Source organism: Phocoena phocoena, chromosome 2, assembly GCF_963924675.1.
Source record: "Phocoena phocoena chromosome 2, mPhoPho1.1, whole genome shotgun sequence".
NCBI classification, from domain to species: domain Eukaryota; kingdom Metazoa; phylum Chordata; class Mammalia; order Artiodactyla; family Phocoenidae; genus Phocoena; species Phocoena phocoena.
In genome coordinates, this window is record NC_089220.1 from 32,651,991 (window position 1) to 32,671,867 (window position 19,877).

Below are 19,877 nucleotides of genomic sequence, written 5' to 3' on the forward strand. Positions count from 1 at the left end.
TTACCCCTGCTCTTGTTTGTGTCTGTATAACAGCCATAACAATGGATGCCACAAAGGTCAACCCTGGGGCTCTTGCTGCGCCAATGCATTTAGTTAGGGTTGGGGTTGGAGATGAGTTGATGAAGTTGCTGTTGATCCAAACACGGTTTGGCTAGCTAAGGCGGTGTGAAGCCTGTGAGAAACTTCAGATGGAATTCATGTCCTCTGGGGTCCCAGGCAAGGATGGCAGCTAAAATTTAACTTGAACACATTCAAGGTAAGGCACATGGGGTGGAAGCTCATCTCAGCTTCTCACATGAGACGGAGGACTCTGAGTGGAGTGCCGAGAAGCTGGGGTGACCCACAGGGAGTGGGCACTCACTCAGTCCAGGCCAGAGGCCCACCTTGGTCACCAGAGCAAGCAGCGTGCCACTTGTAGAGGAGCCCTGGGCCCTGGCCTCCTGAGGAGCTGCTGGACCCCACAAGGGTCTGGGCTGCCCCTTTCTGTGTGGGGTCATCTCACATCCCACCTGGCATTACTTGGTGGGATCTTAGCACTTCCCCTTCATGTGACATTAGAAAAGGAGGCCCCAAGGGGTGGAAAGACCGACCCAAAGTCACCCAGCTGGATGGAAGCTGAGCCAGTACCAGAAACCGACCCTTGGCTTCCAGTTGGATTATTTCCACTTTTCTTGTCTGTGGGCCCCAACCCCTCCAACCCCCATTCAACCAGAGGCAGGTAAACAGCAGCCCCCCCCAGCCTCCAGCTGGAGATGGTGGGGGATGGGCACCTGGGGCCACCGGGTTCTCATTCGCTCTTTCACCCCAGTTGTGCCTTCCAATGAGTGCACACCAAGCCCTTGCTATGCCTCGTGCCCCATTACATGTAAGGGCAGGAAATCTAGAGTCAGACCATGACCATTTAATTCCTCTAAAGCTTGATTTCCTCATCTGGAAAATGGACAACATTAATCCCTGTGTCTAACACATGTGGTGAAATGCTCTATGAAGGGCAGCTATACAAGACAGGGGGTCCAGGCCCCCAAGAAGTTCATGGTCCTCAGGGGAGCCAGATTCACCTATAACTATACTCAGCGTATATGAACATGGTGGTTTAGGAGCAAAGGAAGGAATAACTAACTAACTAACTATCTAGGGTATACCAATATTTGTCCTGCCACTTACCAGCTGGATGACCATAAACACATTTCTCATCCTCTCTGGAGGAACCTGAATCTTCTTATTTATAAAACGGGATAACAGAAATAGCACATAAATTCAGGGTTATGGATTTAAGAATTGGACATAACAAATATGAAGCACCTGACACTCGATAGACATCAATATAGTAGTATCATCATTTTTGAGGGTGAAGTCAGAGAAATTTTCACAGGAGAGGTGACATCTGAGTTGAGTTTGAGAGATGAGCAGAGATCTACGGGGAGAAGTTTGAACAGCATGGACGAAGGCATGGACACATGGAAATATGGCTTATTCAGAGGAGAGCAAGCAGCTTGGAGATTCTGAAGCAGGGAGTTTGTGGGAGAGTGGGAGTGAGGACACAGGGACCAGCCCATGGTGGGCTTTGTGTCTGATGTAAAGAATTTGGACTTTTGGATGATGAGGGCCATTGGAGGTTTTTGAGCTTAGGCAGGACAGGATCAAGTTGGCATTTATAAGGTTTGTTGCCACTTTCTTGGCTACTGGTTTTTTGTTTGTTTGTTTTACCACAAGCCACATTATAACACCACTAATACAATTGTACTAAACTCCTGAATATCTATCGAGTCTATTGGTTGCAAGTGACAGAATACCAAACTCAAACCAGGTGTGGTGGTTTTAAAATATGTTTACAAATTCTTTGGTCTTCATGCCTTCAAGAGGTAGAGACTGATTCCCTCCCTTTGATTGTAGGCTGGACTTAGTAACTCACTTCTAACAAATAGAACAAGTGGAAGTGACAATGTGTACTTCAGAGTCGAGGTCATAAAAGGCCCCCCTCACTTGCTCTTTTGGATGACTCATTCCAGAGGAAGTCAGCTGCCATGTTGTAAGGACACTCAATCAGCCTACAGAGAGCTCAATGACCAGGAAATGAGGCCTCCTGCCAACAGCCACATGGGTGAACCATCATGAAAGCCCAGTCAGGCCTTCAGGGTCCTTGCGATCATCCAGACTGAGATCCAGTGAGAGACACTGAGCCAGGATCATTCAGCTTACATCACTCCCAAACCTTGACCTACAGAAATAGTGAGATAATTAATGTTTGCTCTTTTCAGCCACTAAGTTTTGCAGTACTTTATCATGCATCAATAAATAACTAATCTGATATACCAGCTTAAGCAAATAAAAATAAAATAAATTTTAAAAATTAAAAAAGATAGGAGAGAAAGAGAACACGTCACCAGAGTTAGATTAACAAGAATCCTTTAAAAATGAAACATATTAAGAAATAAATGAAAACATGTGACTATAGATGCAACAAAAAGTGTATAAGGTCTTTAAGAGAATCTTACTGAATTTATCTGCCGTATCCTATAGTGTTCTGGTTTTATTCTCAAATATTAAAATGAATAACACACCAACTTTAAAAACTTAATAATTTGATGCACATAACTGAGAATTCCAGAAGTGGTACAACTTCATGCAGGGACTCAAAAGATGTCACCAGGACTCAGTTTTTCTTCACCTCTTAGAACTGTCTTCCTCTGCCCTGGCTTTTTCCCTTAGATTCCATGTGGTAGCTCCTGAAAACTCCAGGCTCCTATCATCCTTACTGCTGGGATCTCCAGGGGAAGAGACTGTGAGCCTCTCTCCCAGGAGTGCCAGCAAGAGTCTCATCGCGTGTCATTCATTCTGACTGGGTCCCTGTGCGCAGCCCTAAACCAATCGTTGTGATTGATTGGCCAGGCCCATCATTGCCCAGCCCTGGTGTTTAGGGGTGGGGTCAACTCTACCTGCAGCGCAGACACTTGGGTAGGGGAAGTGCTTCCCTAGAGGAAAATCAAGGTACAGTTGCCAGAAGAGGAAATGGTTTCTGGACAGTGAAACAATGAATATCTATTATACCCACATTTGCTCTGTACTTTTCCATATGTGTCTTATGTGCATTATTCCACACTAGCCTCCTGGTCGTTCCTCAAATGCCTTTCCTTCTTCATGTCACTTAGGTCTTAAATGTTCCCTACTCAATGAAACCTTCCCCGAATACCCCATTAAAAAAAGTAATCTCCCTTTACTCTTCTGTGATATTGTGATTTATAATAAGAAACATATATTTTCTCTTTGTCCTGTTTATGGCACAGAGCTCCTAAAACCCTCAAAATTTCCTAAGTGGTAAGAGCAATAAAGATGTCTTGAAATTCATGACAAACCTCTTTCAACCACATCAGAGTTTATGTTAATGAGATGACTTTTGGAAAGCACCTAAGGATGGGGGCTGGTTGCCAGGGGAACCGACTGTGTTATTGGCGGGTTGGAACTTTCAGCCCCACTCCTGAGACCTCCAGGGAAATGAGAGCAGTTGGAGGTTGAATCAGTCACCAGTGGCTAATGATTTAATCAATCATGCCTATATAATGAAGCCTCCATAAAAACCCAACAAGACAGGGTTGGGGTTGGAGGGTGTTTCCAGAGAGTTTCTGGGTTGGTGAACACACGGTGATTTGGGGAGATGGTGTGCCCAGAGAGGACATAAAAACTCCACCCCGGGACTTCCCTGGTGGTCCAGTGGTTAAGAATCTGCCTTCCAATACAGGGAGTGCACGTTCAATCCCTGGTCAGGAAACTAAGATCTCACATGCCACACAGCACAGCCAAAAAAACAAAACCAAAAGCAAAGCACCACATCTTGCCCTATACCCTTCCTCCATCTGGTTCTTCCTGAATTATATCCTTTTATAATAAACAGGTAATCTAGTAAGTAAAATGTTTCTCTGAGTTCTCTGAGCCAGTCTAGCAAATTAATCAAACCCAGGGAGGTGGACTTGAGAACCTCAGACTCTATATTTGGTGGGCCAGAAGCACAGGTGGCAACCCTGCCTGTTGATTGGCATTTGAAGTTCCATAGGACTGAGGCTTGACCTGTGAGATCTGACACTGTCTCCAGGTAGATGGTGTCAGAACTGAGTTAAATTATGTGTAGGACACCCAGCTGGTGGTGAAGAATTGCATGGTATTGTTGGAAAACCCACACCCTCTATTCCCCTTCCCTGCTTAATTTTTTCCTGAATACTATCATATTATTTTCCTCATTTATCTTACTCTCGGTCTCTCTCATTGGAACGTGATTCCGTAGGGCAGGGATTTTTGTCTCTTCTGGTCTCTGCTATACCCTCTGCGTCTAGAACTGTATCTGGCCCAGAGTAGGTACTCAGTACATAATGGTTGGATAAATGAATGATATTTCACAGCCATCCTGGGAAGTAGGTGGGATGAAGGTGATTCTCCTTCTGTTAGAGGTAAGGACATTGAAACCTGAGAGAAGGCTCCCGTTGGCAAAAGATTATAAAGAATTTTTAAAACTTTAATTGTGGAGTGCTAATGAGAAAACAAACAGCAGAGGAGAACTTAGTGCATGACAGTGTGTTCCTACCAAATGAAGGTTAAATGATGCCCTGATGTGGTGGTTCAAATAGAGAAAGTAATAGGAGAATTGAGTCATCGCCTGGCGCGTGGTGATACAGGTATCCTGAATGCGAAAGAAGCTCCTGCTCTACCACAGTCAGAACTTACATCATGCTGGGAGCTGTAGTTTAATTTCAGCAAATGGCAACAGTCACATTTAAATTAATATGGCTTGTTTGAGTCTTACTGGTTTTATAGTTTCTGTTAAATACAATTTGTAAGCTTTTTTGATTTTATCTCAATTGTCAACCTTACGAAGTTTGTGCCTAGGACTTCCCTGGTGGTCCAGTGGTTAAGACTCTGCGCTTCCACTGCAGGGGCACGAGTTCCATCCCTGGTTGGGGAAGTTCTGCATGTGGTGTGATGTGGCCAAAAAGAAAAGAGCTTGTGCCTAGTTTTATGTTTGTGCACGTTTAAGGAACATTAAAACAAAAATTAAGTAACTTTGTGAAAATTTGTATCCTTTATAAAGGAATTGAGTACTCCAGATTGAGAAACACTGTTTCCAAAGACTCAAGCCCTCTTGTCATTGGAGATCTGAAGGAGGAGCCTAAGGAGGTTACTCTTAGAACAGAGCTCAGAGCTTAAAGACCAGGCGGTGAGTCCAGCTCTCTCAATTTGCAGGTGAGTAAACTGAGGAGCTCATGTCTTCCGATACCCTCACCCCCTCCTGCGCCCAGTTAAGGACACCTGCTTCCAAAAAGCTATCCCTTTATTTCCATGGAGTGACCTTAGAAGGTCTCTAGGGTTGAGCTTCTGTAGAAGACCAGTGGGACCCAGTTGCTAAGAGGGGGAAGCTGGGGTTGATCAGACCCATGGAACTCGCTCCCTTGCCACCTCCCAAGGGGGTGGAGGTTGGGGTATACTACTCACCAGGAACTTCCCAGCTGTGATTTGGGTGTTTTGCTCCAGTATTTGCTGGGAACTAGAGATAGCTGGGGGAGAGCTCCCCCCTCTCCTTGGAGGGTTCAGGTTGGGCAGCCACCAGGCACGACTACCTCCTGCTCACAGAGTTGACCTCAGGGTGGCTATCTGAGGGGGAGGTTTCTGAGGCTTCTGCTTGGATTGACCCCTGGACTTTGGGGGAGAGATATATGCAGAAAAGATGGAAAAGAGGGTACCAGACAGGCCAGATGTTCCGTCACCTGAGGTCTAAGACCTGGGAGCTGGGCAGAGCATGAGAATCAAAGAAAGTTTTCTGCCTGCTCCAGGCCAGTCTTTCAGTAAAGATTCTGCAGGAGGGACACTGTTGATTGTCTTCTTTCCTCCCCTGATGGGCCTGTGGTGGGAGGGGCAGGAACCGGTACCGGTGGCTGAGGACTTAGGCCTGAGGTCTGAGAGCTGCTGGCTGGGGAGCGGGAGGATGATGGCCTAGTCACTTTCTCCAGCACTGGTTTCTTGGGAGGTCAGGGGACTGGTGAAATGCTTACATGGACTATGGCAGAAGACTGGCTTCCCAGAGCCTCCCACAGGTTGATGGGGGAAAAGGAGGCACAGAGATGGCATTTGACTCGGGCCATTTTTCTTTCAGCAAAGATTGAACTGGAGCACCTTTTGTGTGCTAGGCCCTGTAGTAGGCTATGCGGGGGCCAGTAGAGGGGTAAGACTGCATAGGAACAGTAGGAGATGAAATGTGGGCAAAGGACTACAATAAAGCAACAAATGCTATCTCAGTTACAAATGGTGTCCTGTGGGAGCTCAGGGGAAAGTGAGTTAATGAATTAGATTGCTACTGGGACTGGAAAAAACTGAGGCCTCTCACCTTCTGAGCTAGAAACCCAAGAAACCATAGTGATTTCCCCTCTTCTTCTAGCCTTCTACAAATACAACCATGTCCTTAGCTCTTAGGAAGAGCCCATAAGGAGCCTTAGGCTGTAAGGTCAGATGTTCAGGACACAATGAAGGAAACCCCCAGATCTCTGGGCTTTTAGTTTCCAGAATCCTGCAGATCCTACATGTCTGTGTGTCCCCACAGGACCTTGTGTGGTCAATTACTCATGGCGGGGTAAGAAGAAGGACCTGAGGAGCATTGGAGTGGCTGGGGCACTCTGCATTTTTTATGTCCCTGCATATGTCAATCCAGTTCATTTTTACCCTCAGACTGTGCCGTCGGTAGCTATCCGTTGGATGGATGAATTCTAGGGGAGGAAGCCCATGGTTTGGTCCCAGCTAGACCTGGAGGTTTGGGAGGATCAGGGCTCTTCTTTGAGTCTCCTAGTATTCTGCCTGGCACAAAGCAGGTGCTTGGTAAGTACTCCCAGAACTCAAAGACATCATAATTCCTCCCTCTTTCTAAGGGAAGCTGGGTCATCTATTCCAGAGGTAGGTTCTTTCAGCAGCAAAGCACTTCTGGCTTTCTGGGTGATTCATCACCGGCTGGATTGGGGCTGCCTGGAGTGCTGGTAATGGACTGGGCTAGCGTCCCAGAACCTGCTGCTGTTGAGCCGGGAGTTCCATTCTTTGAGCAGCTCCAGAGAAAGCCCCAGCTGGTGGAAAGGACCTGAGTATTCGCTTCCCGGCCACTGACTTGAGCAGACACCTTCAGTCTTGATTCACACCCATTGGCCTGTAGAATAGCAAGACCTCTGCCCACAATCTTGGTTCCTTTGTCATCGCATCCAGAGAAATCCAAAGGATGGATGGAAAAGGGGCAACAAAGGCTGAGCCTCTGGGAAGAAAGGAGTCAGGGTGGTTCCCCAGATGAACCCTCTCATTTTCCTTTATGATCTTATCTTACTTGGGCTGCCCATGTGACCCTGGGGTTTTTTTTTTTTTTTTGGAGCTGTTTTTCTTAACCTTCTTTTATTGAAAAGTCATAATGGACCTGCTCCAATGGAAACCAAAACAGCTCCCATCAGGGGCCAAACAGCCTCCCCAGACAAGCATTCATGGAATATTTACTAAGCATCTATTACCTATTTTAAGAGAGACAGGACCACATCTTTCTTGTTTGCTCTTGTATCTTTACTCTCCAGTCCAGTGCTGTGCATAGAGCAGTTGCTTGATAAATATTTGTTGAATGAATGAATGAGTGAATTAAATTTGGGGAAATTAATAAAATATGTATGTCATCATCTATCTCAAGCAGCTAAAAAAATCAATTGCTGTTATCAATGGCAGTGGGAATGACAGTTATTGATTCAAATGGTCAATAAACATATGAACAGATAAAACCCATAAGAAGAGACCACTACTCACCCATCTTCATGGCTAAAATTAAAAAAAAGTTTTTTGTTTTTTTTTTTTTTTGATAACACCAAGTGGTGGGAGAATGTGGAGCAACTGAACTTCTCACATCCTGCTGCTTGGAGAGTAAATTGTTACAGCCAGTTTGAAAAACTGGCAATACCCACTAAAATGAAACATGTATCTACTCTATGATGCAACAACTCCCTTCCTAGGTAGATACACACCCAAGAGAAATTAATGCATATGTTCATCAAAAACACACATAAAAATATAAAACTGTTCATAGCAGCTTTATTCATAGTTTCGAATTGGAAATAATGCAAATGCATTGACAGGAGAGTAGATAAGTTACTTAGCATATGCTTATACAATGGAATATTACACAGGAGGAAAAAATAGAAAATAAAAAACAAAGAAAAAAATCAACTACTGATACAAACCACAACATAAACAAATCTCACAGACATTAAACTGAGTGAAAAATCCAGAAACCAAAGTGTGCATCCTGTATGAGTCTAAAAACAACTTTTCAGGCCTTACTTTCCCGGCTTCTCTGCCATATCTGACGTTGCCGATGCCCCTCACTTTGAAGCTTCACTCTGGATTTTTATGACACCATGTTGTCCTGTGCTCCTGCCGACCACTTCCTCTCTTTCCAGGGGTCCTTGTTCTTTACACTTCCTTTCTAAGTCCTGATCCTCTGGGTTCTGCTGGGCGCTCTTCTCAGCAGAAGAGTTCTCATGGTGTCCATACTATCCGTAGTCAGATGACTTTCAGACACTGTTTCTCCTCAGGTCAGGGCTGTGCCATCACCTGCTTGCTGGACAGCTGACTCTGGACATTCTCAGAGCACTTCCAGTTCAGTGGGTTCAAACACCATCCATGATTCTGCTCCCAAACCTAAAATTCTTTATCTCGATTGTACTTCCACCATTCACCAGATCCTCTAAACTAGAAATCTATGGCTGAAACACTGGTTCTTAACCTAGGTATGGCTGATATCTTGGGCTGGATCATTCTTTGTTGCAGGGAGACTGTCCTGTCCACTGTGGGATGTTTAGCAGTATCCCTGGCCTTTATCTACTGGATGCTAATAGTAATCCACCAATTGTGACAACCAAAAATGTCTCCAGACATTGCCAAATACCGTGCGCATGCGCACGCGTGTGTGTGTGTGTGTGTGTGTAACTATCCCAGGGTTAAAGGCATGGTTTTAGGAGTCACACGTAACTTTGGACTAGTTAGCTACCTCTCAGAGCATTAGTCGGTTTTCTCTGTAAGATGGAGACATTCTCACATCACAGGTGGAGCTTAAATAATATAGGTAAAGTGCATGGTCTGTCCCATATCAAACATTTGTTGAGGGAATTCCCTGGCAGTCAAGGGGTCAGGACTCTGCGTTTTCACTGCTGAGGGTGCAGGTTCAATCCCTGGTCGGGGAACTAAGATCCTGCAAGCCGTGTGGCCAAACAAAACATAACAAAAACAAACAAACAAAAACATTTGTTGAGAGCAGCAAAGACTCCTCTCTCTCTCCTGCTTCTCTCTCCTGCTCACATCCAAACTCCTAGGCCTCTCAGTTTTATCAAGTATTTCTCGTCTATCCACTCTTCTCCGTTCGCTAAATACTCAGTGTTTATGTCCCTCCCAACCAAATTCATATGTTGAAATCCTAACCCCCAATATTATGGTATGAGGAGGATGATTTGGTCACGAGGGCAGAGCCCTCATGAGTGGGATTAGTGCCCTTATAAACGAGACCATAGGGAGCTCCCTGCCCCTTCCACCATGTGAGGCACAGTGAGAAGATGGCTGGTTTTAAACCAGGAAGCATGCTCTCCCCAGACACCAAATCTGATCATGGACTTTCTCCAGCCTCCAAAACTGGGAGAGATAAATGTTCTTGTTTAAATCATGTGATCTACAGTGTTCTGTTATAGTAGCCCCAATGCGCTAAGACACCATTCCTATCTGGATTATTGCAATTCCTTTGCAACTGGTTGTCACAGCTTCCAGCCAGCCTTGTCCCCCTCAGGGCCACACTTCACAAGGCACAGGAGGCCTTCATGTTCTGGCTGCTGCCCACCTCTCCAGCCCCACCTCTTGCCCCTCCTTGCCTTGAGTTTCTAGTCTAGCCAAGCTGAAATGCTAGGCATGCCTTTTATACCATGGTTTCCTGCCCCCATGTATTAGCTCACACTGTTACTTCTGCCTGGAATAACCTCCCACTCTCTTCTTTGTCTGGCTGACTCTTGTTCTTTAAGGCTCATTTGAATTTCACCTCCTCCAAAAGGTGATACCTGGAGCCTCCTTTCCTATGCTGGGCTCAAAGCTTGTCCTCTGTGCCCCACTCTGTACCCCCTGGCCGGGGAACTATCTATCTCCTTGCAGTATATTTTTGTTTCTGTGTCTGTCTCTGCAGGGCTGCATGGGGGCAGGGAGTGTGTCTTTTTCATCTCTAGATACATAACATCCAGCACATCCCCTGACACACGGATGGTACTCAGCAAATATTTGAGTGAATGAATGGATACGGCGGCATCATTACCCTCTATGTCAGGTTTAGAGCCACAGTTTAGAAGTGGATATAAAATAGTCCACAAATCTGCTGTCTCCGTGGTTCTGAAGCACTGCTTCCTCAGCCAGGGACTTGTGGCAGGCACAGTGCTGACCAGTGACACTTGCATAAACGTGAGAGATTGACTGATGATGCCAGGAGCGGACCGCACCACCCATATCTGCACTACCCATATCTGCACCACCCATATCTGCACTACCCATATCTGCTTACAACAGCATCAGCTGGCCCTCCTGGGAGTCACAGGCAGTTTCTTCACCTTTTCCATCTGTGGCCTTTCAGGTATCCTAATTCACGGCCCTTCCTAACTTCTTCACTCGCCTCTGGACTGACACATTTGCGTTTCTGCAGTCGACCCAGTCACCCCTCAGGGGAACAAATAGAGATTAAGCGCTACTCTGTGCGTAAGCTATTGGAGGCCTTCTTGCCGCCCCTCAGAGGAGCCCACCAGGGTGTGAGGCCTGCCTTTTCTTGGTGTCTGTCACTGCTGCAGCCCACTGGGTAGACCTCCCTCTTACCAGGCCTGAGGAAGGAAGCCCAGGCAGGCACCAAGAAGTTAAAGGTGTTTCGTCAATCTTGCCCTCCCTCCTTCTCCGATAACAATATGGCTTTGTCAGGCGTAAGATTACAGGGTTGGCCTGTGGAGTCCAGAGAACCTGATAAAACCCTTTTTAAACTCAGCTCTTTGAACCTCAGTTTCTCCATCAGTCAGGGGTGTGTGTTGGAGGGACGTGGCGTAGGTAGATCACTCGGAATTATCGGGATGCTGCCGAGGTGTATATGAGGGTAGCTCGAGCCCTGCCAGCCCGCGGGGACTCGCAGGGGATCCCGGAAAGCTGAGCGACATACCCCCTGAGCCCAAGGGCGGGCGGCAAAGGACCCCGCGGCGAGGCGGGAAAGCTGTGTGGCCTCTGAGCGCAGTTGGCTGGCAAGAAACCTGGCTCCGGGAGGGCAGGGGTCTGCGGGGTCGCGCAGGGCGGGGCGGGGCGGCAGAATCAGGAAATTCCCAGGAAATTCCTTTCCATTCCGGCACTTCCCGCCCCCCTTCCTTGGGTGCCGACCTCTCCGGACCCTGGGAAGGAGAAAATGGAATGCTTTTCGGGTTTCCTAGGATCTGTTCTCCAGCTCCTGGCACTCTGGGGTTTGGAGCGCGCGCGGGATCACAGGACGCCGGCGCGCCGGAGTTCGGGGCCTTCGTGTCGGCGGGGACAGTGTCCAATCCCCCGGCGGCTCCTGGGGCTCCCGAGCGCGCGCCCGCTCGGTCCCCGAGCTCGGGGAGGCGTCCCCCGGCTTCGGTCCCGTTCAGCTTAAGCTGGTGTCACATGAGCCGCGGGGGAGTGGGAACCCGGGGAGTGGGCGGGGGCGTGCGCGCCCGGAGGGGGCCGCCCAGTCCACCTATATGCGCCGCGGCCCGGCTGACGGATGCCAGGAATTCCCAATGAGAGGCGATGGGGGGAAGTTTGGGCAACTCGACCTGGCCAATGGAGAACCTCGGGAGGGCTCTGCCCCTTCCCTTCGCCCCCGCCCGCCTCTGCTCCCGCAGCGCCAGTGTGTCCGCCTCGCTCAGTGTGCGTGGAGATTAGGTCTGAGCGGCCGCCTGAGGCAGGCAGTCAGCGAGCTCGACCCGCTGCCGCCGCCGCCGCCGCCGCCGCCGCCCCTAGCAGCCGCCTTCGCGAGCAGCGCCGCGGCGGAACCGGGCGCAGGGGAGCTATCCCGGCCCCGCCAGCCCAGCCCAGCTCAGCCCATCCCCGACTCCCTCCCCACGCCGGGGCAGCAAGCCGCAGCAGCCGCCGCCGGGAGAGAAGGTGGAGGAAGAAATCCAGCCCCTAGCACGCGCTCACCATCATGGACCATTATGATTCCCAGCAAACCAATGACTACATGCAGCCCGAGGAGGACTGGGATCGAGACCTGCTCCTGGACCCAGCCTGGGAGAAGCAGCAGAGAAAGGTCAGCAACCGCCCCAGCCCACCGCAGCCCCCAGCCCCGGGCCACTCCGCCCGCAGGGCTCTGGGCGCCCGGCTGCGAACCGGTTCCAGGCGCGCACGAGCGGGGGCGGGGGATGCGCGGCCGCAGCGAGGAGGGGTGTTGGGTTACAGGCGCGGGGCGGAAGGGGGAGCGCCCGGGTCCCAGAGCCCGCGAACGCCGAGGCCAAGCGCGGGGAGGTGGGGCCGCCGGCGGGCCGGTCGCATTGGGGCGGGCTATCCAGGCCACCCGGCTATACAATCGCACCAGCCCCGGGAGGGCAAGACGCAGGGGCGGTGCTCGGGAGGCTGGGGCTGAGTCCCCGGCTTGGTGGCTGTTAGCTCCGGATCGATTTTCCCTTCCCTTCCCCGCCCCTTGACCGCCTTTCCGTATGGCGTGCGGTGGCAGCGCGCTTCCTGGGTCGCCTTGGTACCTGGAGGGGACATGCTGCACGGGTCCTCCCAGCCCCTGCCCGCAGGCCGAGGGGGAAGCGGGCGCCGGCGGGATTGGCAGCCTCTTCTGGGTCTGCCTGGAGGTGGACCTGCCAGAATGGGGTTGGGGCCGAGAGAACCCGGGGGCAAACGCGAGCTCCCCAGCGGGCCCTGGGGGGGGCGGGGTCAGGACGGCAAACCGTTTTATTGCTTAACTCAGTGGTTGGTAGCTGCGAGCGGAGATGGACTTGCGTCTGCGTCCTGCCTCTCCGACCCCCGCTCATTCCCGGGAGATCGCGAATTTGGGCAACTTGATCTGAGTCGAGGGGCTCTAGGGCAAGGCATTGTCTCCGGGGATATTTGGGGTCAGTCACTGGGGCTCCATGCTTAGCCAGCGAGGCGCGTCCCAAGCGCCGCGTGCGAGGGCGCGCTCCGCCACTGGCGCTGGGCTCGGAGCTGGCGATGGGACCCGGGCACAGTGGCCGGTGGCAGGAAGAGTTCACAACCCACTCTTGTTGTGGGGGAGAGGGCGCCCCAGCCCTGTCCCTGTTTCCTGCCTGAGCGGTGAGCTCTTGCCCCAGGCGGCCACGTACCCTGAACACCCCCTCCCCCTCCCCCGCTCCCATCCGGTCCCTCCTTACCCCCCAACCCCCCACCTCCACCCCTCTGCTGATCTGGGAATGGGGGGGGGACAGGATGGCGCGTCCCTCTGGATAGTGCGGTTAGGGCTGGGCTTGAGGGAGAAAGCTCATGTCCAAAAATGGTAACATTCATTCCCTTTTTTAAACTTAAAAGGGGGGGAGTTTAGGGAGCCGACTGAAGTTTTTTTTCAGCCAAAGGCATCCTGTATTAGCTCACTCAGGAATCCTAAGCCCTGAAACGGCGCCCTTTTACTCACTTCATCAGACAAGAAGAGGTAATTTAAAACACGCGCACAAAGGGCTTCCCGAAGCCGGGCGACCTGAGCTCCAGGGTCTTGGCTTCTCCTGGACTCAGCCCTCTGTGGCCGCATCCGAGGGTTCCCGGCTTCGAGCTGACTTCTTTGCCATGTGGCAGTTGCTTAAACACCCCTCCCCCTCTTCCTGTCGGCCCCTCTGGGAGAGCTGGGGGAGAGGTGAGTCCTCCCTCACCCGGTTTATCTCCTGGGTCAGTTGGGCTGTTGGTGAAATCGAGAAGGGAGTGATTTGGAGATTCCTATGCGGGAAAGGGTGGGGCTCGTGTCGTCCCCCCCCCCCCCCCCCCCGCAAGGTGCAGCTTTCTTGAGAATAGATTTTAAATTGGGCGTGAGGAGTGGAATTAGGGATTAGGAAGTGGTGGATATCTTGGGATCTTCCATGGGTAGTAGAAGAGGAAAAATTCCTGTTTGCCTAACACCTACTGTGCGCCTGGTGGGGCAGGAGTGACAGGACTGCCCAAGAATTAGGAATTAGGTCCTTTTAAGGACTGTGGGACTAAGCACCGGGCACTGGACCTGCACACAGTACTCATTATTATCAAATGAATGAATGAATATATTAAAAGTAGTTGGGGAGAAAAATTATAGAAGTCTCTTTCTCTCCACACACACACACACACACACATGCACTCACACTCAAAAACCCTGACCTGGGTGGTAGTGGGTGTGCACCAGGCTTTTGGGCAGCCAGGTGGGAACAGGGTCACCTGGGAAAGTTGGTTATCTAGGGACAAACTCAACAGTTCCAAGAGCTGGCATTGGCTGATGTGTGCCAGGCAGTCTTCTAATCATATATGTTGTTTCAGTTGTTGCTGCCAACAGCTCTGTGAGCTGGGCACACGTGAGCATGAAGAAACAAGGGGCAGAGGGGGAAGTAACCAGCCCAGCGTCCTGACGGGTGCATGGTGGGGCTGGGATGCGGCCGCGTTCTGGGCAGGCAGCTTCCCCTCACTTGTTCCTTGTGGGTGAGAGAGGCCGGAAAGCTGGGTCTGGCATCCAACCCTGCAAAGATCTCGGACCAAGAGGAGCCAACGCCTGCTTTGGTGGGTTTGTTTTTTTCCTGCCATTAATTATTACCTCTCAGTTTCTGCACATTTCCCCTAGTTCTCAGAGGGCTGGTGGGGATATAAAGTTATACAACAAGTGGAGGATCAGACTTAAAGTAACTTGGTGCTTTTGACACCCTCCCTGCTGACCATGGGAGGTGAGGGTTGAGTGGGACCAGAGTTAACGAGTGGACAGAGGCCGACCATTCCAGATGCAGGCCGGAGAGTGAGTCTGGGGGTGAGGGCGGGGAGGAAGAAGACACAGTGCCATGGGATACAAAGGCCACTGGGTGGGAGGCTGAAGACCCTGTTTTTAGCCCTGGTACAATCAGTGCTATGTATGAGACTTCGGGCAAGTCATTTTCACTTCTCTGAGATGTTATTAGAAACTTCAGCACATACTTTTGGAGCACCTACTCTGGGCCAGGCCCAGTTCCAGGTGCTGAGGGTAGAGCAGTGAACTAGACAGGTGAGGTCCCTGTCCTTGTGGCCCTTCCATTCTATTTCCTCCTCTGGCCGTGCGCCTGCCCTGCCCACCCCTCGGGGCTCTTAACAGGCATCAGATTAAATGACTTCATGGGCAAACGGTAAGGCTGATGCAGATGTAGGTAGAAGTTCGTGCAGGCAGCAGGCATGACTCAAGAACCTGCCTCAGGTTGGCCATGGCTTGTCCCTTCAAAGAATGTTTCAGTGCAGAGTTTATCATGCTGGACTCCCTGCCTCCAGACACAAAATGCAGTGGATTGGGGAAGTTTACCGGCGTTCACAGTCTTTCTGATCTTGGAGGCTGAGCGCCAAAGTCACCTTTTCTAGGGGCCCCAGGTTTGAATGCCCATTTTGGGGGGATGACCATAGTCCCCACTTTATTCCCTCACGTGGATCTCACCCACGTCCTTGTGTGTGCACTCACATGCATGCCCAGGGTCAGGTGGGCTGGAGAGGGCATAGGATTTGAGTAGCATCCTGGCTTTACACTTTCAGGCTTGTGGCCCTGGGCAGGTTAACTTAACCTCTCTCAGCCTCCAATACCCCCCTGCTGGGCTGACAGCAGAGAATATGTAAAATGGCAGCTTCTGCTGTTCAATTTTTTTAAATTAATTAATTAACTTTAATTTTTGGCTGTGTTGGGTCTTTGTTGCTGTGCGCGGGCTTTCTCTAGTTGTGGCGAGCGGGGGCTACTCTTTGTCGCTGTGCGTGGGCTTCTCATTGCAGTGGCTTCTCTTGTTGCGGAGCACAGGCTCTAGGTGCGTGGGCTTCAGTAGTTGTGGCTCGCGGGCTCTAGAGCGCAGGCTCAGTAGTTGTGGCGTACGGGCTTAGTTGCTCTGTGGCATGTGGGATCTTCCCAGACCAGGGCTCGAACCCGTGGTCCCCTGCGTTGGCAGGCGGATTCTTAACCACTGCGTCACCAGGGAAGTCCCCCTGCTGTTCAGTTTTATTCTCTCTCTTCCCTCTTAAATCCTAGAGGCTCTGATTTAATGTGTATTCCCACAGGAGCCAACCCCTGTTTTTTTGTTTTTTTTTTTTTAACATGTAGGACCTTAAATAATATTTGTTGAGCTGATGGAAGTTCAAACAGAGAGGCGGCCCTGGCAGGTGAAAGAAGGTGGTTGTAAATAGGCCCAGATGCTGATTCTGTACCCACGTCAAGCCAGGTTGTCAGGGGATGTGGCAGGAAGAGAGGCCACTTCGTTTACACTTGCTTCTGGACTGTGAGACCATCATCCCAGGAGCTACCAAGGCCACCGATCAAGATGGAGGACTGCAAAGTGGGTGGGTTTACCTGGGGAGGAGTGGGACGTCTGCTTACCCTGAAGGCAGGAGGTTAGGACTTCTAAAGCCAGAGTGATGCCTGGTGGAGATAAGAGGAGAGAATTGGCCATCGACTCCATCCTCATAGCCCCAGTGTTCTCCACTCCTTCCTGCTTCACTCCCGTGCCAGCGTCCATGGGAGCAGGGACCCAGCCTGTCCTGTGCTCTGCCTGTCAGAGAGTCAGGCCTGTTGTACATGGTCCAGAAATGATGCGAACAATTGGATAAATGGCATCATGCCTGGCTCCCAACTCCGGGCCAGGGGGGTGGAGATTGGGATGAAATGCTTTACATTCCAGATAAAACACCCCATCCTGGGGCTGGACCCCAGCTCCAACCTCTGCAGGTGGACATGCTCTTGGGCACACTGGGTTCAAGTCTTGGCCCCTCCACTGACTAGTGGTGTGATCCTGGGTGAATCACTTACCTAGCACCTAGCATATAGTGAGTGCTCAACTATTTTGAGGAAGCAGATTTGCTATGGCCTTTACCCATGATGCTCTGGGATAAGATGTAGTATATAAACCCATTTCAGAAGGAGACCAGGTTGACTAGAAGGGTGTGGGAGTTGTGTTGTCCTTGACCTTTGGCCCCGAAGTCAGCTCTGGCTCATTCAGTGTCACGTGACCTCTCTGGTTGCTCAGTACCTTTACCTATAGAATGGTATAGAATCCCTTGCCTACCCTTTCCCTACTTCCCTGGGTATCCAGGATTAAGAGATGAATGCTGAAGTGCTTAAAAACTTTGTCAGCTGGTTGTAATACAGGTAAAATGACCTCAGAGAATGGATTTCCTCTAAAAGAGACAATTCTAGAATGTCTTCAGCCCCCTCTGATAATTAGCTGAGGCCGTTCTTTGGGTCCGGCCCACAACCCCAGCTGCTTACCCAGCCCTGCTTTGCTCTAGGACCGGTTACAGCTGCTTCCTCTCTGAAACCTGTCCCACATGGGTGCGCTGAGCACAGGTGCCCCACTGGTTGGTGAAGTGATTGGCAGAGCCCGAAAGAGAGATAGAAGAGATGGACGAGGCCTAGAGCATCAGGGCTGTGGGTGGAGGCTGCCACCTTCCCTGCCCTGGACAGATAGATGTGAGAGTGCCCGGAGCACAGGGGAAACCAGACTTTCCAGTTCTGAGGAATGATGAGACGTTGAGGGCCTGCTGGTCACTCGAGATGGGCTTGTAGGATACAGCCTTTTCAAAGGGAAAAGGAGGAAACTCATTTCCTGAAGTCTGACTTCTTGAGGAAGGCTGCCAAGGCTGTGCTCTGTGGGACGGGACCTTCCTTGTGGGGCGGTTCTGTGTGAGGAGGTCAAACTAAATGGGCGTCCTGTCGTTTGGGATTTGTGGTTGGGATTTGGGCCTCCTTTTTCCAGCTTCTCGAGGAAGGCCTGGGGCTGGGCGCCTGGCCAGTGGCCACAAACCACAAACCTGGCTGGAGGACTTGTCACATGAGACCTGGTGCCTCCTGCCCTGCCAGGGTAGGGCGGCCTGAGACAGGACCCAGCCACAGGCCTGCTACTGTGTGTCTCTAGGGAAGAGCCGTGTCTCTGCTCCTTACCTTCTAGCCCCTTCACAGTGTGAGAACATGGACCATTTCTCCTGTGGAGTCAATCAGTGAGCGCTGATCGAACCCCTGTTAGGTATCAGATGCTCCACCCATGTGGGGTTGTGGAAATGACAGTTTAGGTGCAGAGGGAACCAGAAAGACAGAAAATCCCACCAGGCCACGCCAGTCACGGCCGGGGGCGTGGCATTGGCCACTGTAGAGCAGGAGCTGCCACTGCTGCCTGAGGTGACAGGAAAGGTCTTGCTGGGAAGCCTCCCCTTTCCCTGGCAGTTAGGTTGTGTGTGTGTGTGTCTGTGTGTGTGTCTGTGTGTGTGTGTGTCTGTGTGTGTCTGTGTGTCTGTGTGTCTCTGTGTGTGTGTGTCTGTGTGTGTGTCTGTGTTTGTGTGTCTGTGTGTGTCTGTGTGTGTGTGTCTGTGTGTGTCTGTGTGTGTGTGTCTGTGTGTGTCTGTGTGTGTGTGTGTGTGTGTGTGTGTGTGTGTGTGTGTACTAGGGGAGAGGGAGACGGCTGGAAGGAGCCCAGGCAGCAGTGAGTCGTCCTGTGGGGCTTCCTGCAGGCCGGGAACACCCTGCCGTTGTTTTCCGTCCTTGTCCTCCTCCCCCCATTCTCTGTGCCCCTCCCAGAGCCTACCTGTCACCTTCCCGAGAGGCCAGGCTGTTTGTACGGCTCACAGGTTGGGCTCTGGAGCCTCACACCTCTGCGCAGGTGTGGTGTTAGTTGGGACCAACGCCACCTGAGCTGCCCCCATGTGCGACCCGCCCAAGGTTCTCCTGGGACCTGGTGTGCGTGCGGCCCAGGGCCGTGGTGTCAGGGAGCCTTCCCAGGGCCTTGCTTTTATCCCCTCGGAGTGTGGTCAGTGGGCCCACATCACTGTAGGAAGGGCCGCAGGAGCTGGGCTGAGTTACTCACCTGGGATGCTGGAAGCCCAGTCCAGTCTGGAGCTCCCCAGAGGAGTCTCGGCTAAGAGGCAGCAGGCAGAGGAGCCCCCGTAGCCTGGTTCCTTAGTCCTGGTCAGACGGGGTCACCCTGCTGGGACTCGGGATTCAGCCCCGGGTGCTGTCTCCATCGGCCAAGGCAGGGTCCTGCTAAGTTCTAATTGCCCAAAGTGGCTGACGCCAGGCACCTGGGGAGTGGCGGGGACAGGAGACCCTCAGAGCCACGCTGGGAGCCCACCTTCCTCTTAACACATGGCCAAGATTGCTCGCTGGTTCTGAGGCCGAGCATCGGGCCCGAGAATCCTCCCACCTCAGCGGGTGGAGGGTAACGGCGTGGAGAGGGCTGGTCAGGCACTCTCCTGATTGTCTTTCCAGTTCTTCCTTCACCCCCCATCACGTCCTGGCTGGGGATTACCTGCAGGATCTTGCCGTGCAAGGCAGTGAGTCCCGGGTAGTGACCCTTTGGCCTCAAAGCCACGCGGGCAACACTCACAACCCCCACCTGCCCCTGCCTCGTGCCCTGTTCAGCCACCCCAAATGGTGCAAGGCCTTCGTCCAGCTCCAGCCCCTCCCAGACAAGTGAGCAGAAAGTGGCCATCCCGGCAGCCCGAGAGCTGAGCCAGGAACAGGACTGGATTTTTTTCTTTTTTTTTTTAAGTTGGAGAAATTCTTTTTCTCATAATGACCACAGCGGCTCACCCTTCCGGAGCATGGGCTAAGTATCCGGCCCTGTGCTAAGGAGTCTACGTGCATTAACACATCTAATCCTGCGAGGGGGATACCGTTGCCCCGTTTGACA

General features: G+C 51.4%; 1 protein-coding gene across 11 annotated transcripts in view; it reads left to right on the forward strand.

Annotated features, from left to right (window-relative positions):
* The first annotated feature begins 11,919 nt into the window (after positions 1-11,919).
* The window catches only part of ACTN1 (actinin alpha 1), a 95,729-nt gene continuing 87,771 nt past the window's right edge, over positions 11,920-19,877 (forward strand). For 8 of the 11 annotated variants that reach the window (XM_065900233.1, XM_065900239.1, XM_065900228.1 and 5 more), the window contains exon 1: positions 12,218-12,322. In XM_065900233.1, the coding sequence (XP_065756305.1) occupies positions 12,218-12,322 (105 nt within the window). Of the gene's footprint in view, positions 12,323-19,877 lie in introns of all 11 variants that reach the window. The other 3 variants (XM_065900251.1, XM_065900246.1, XM_065900278.1) reach the window with 3 other exon arrangements.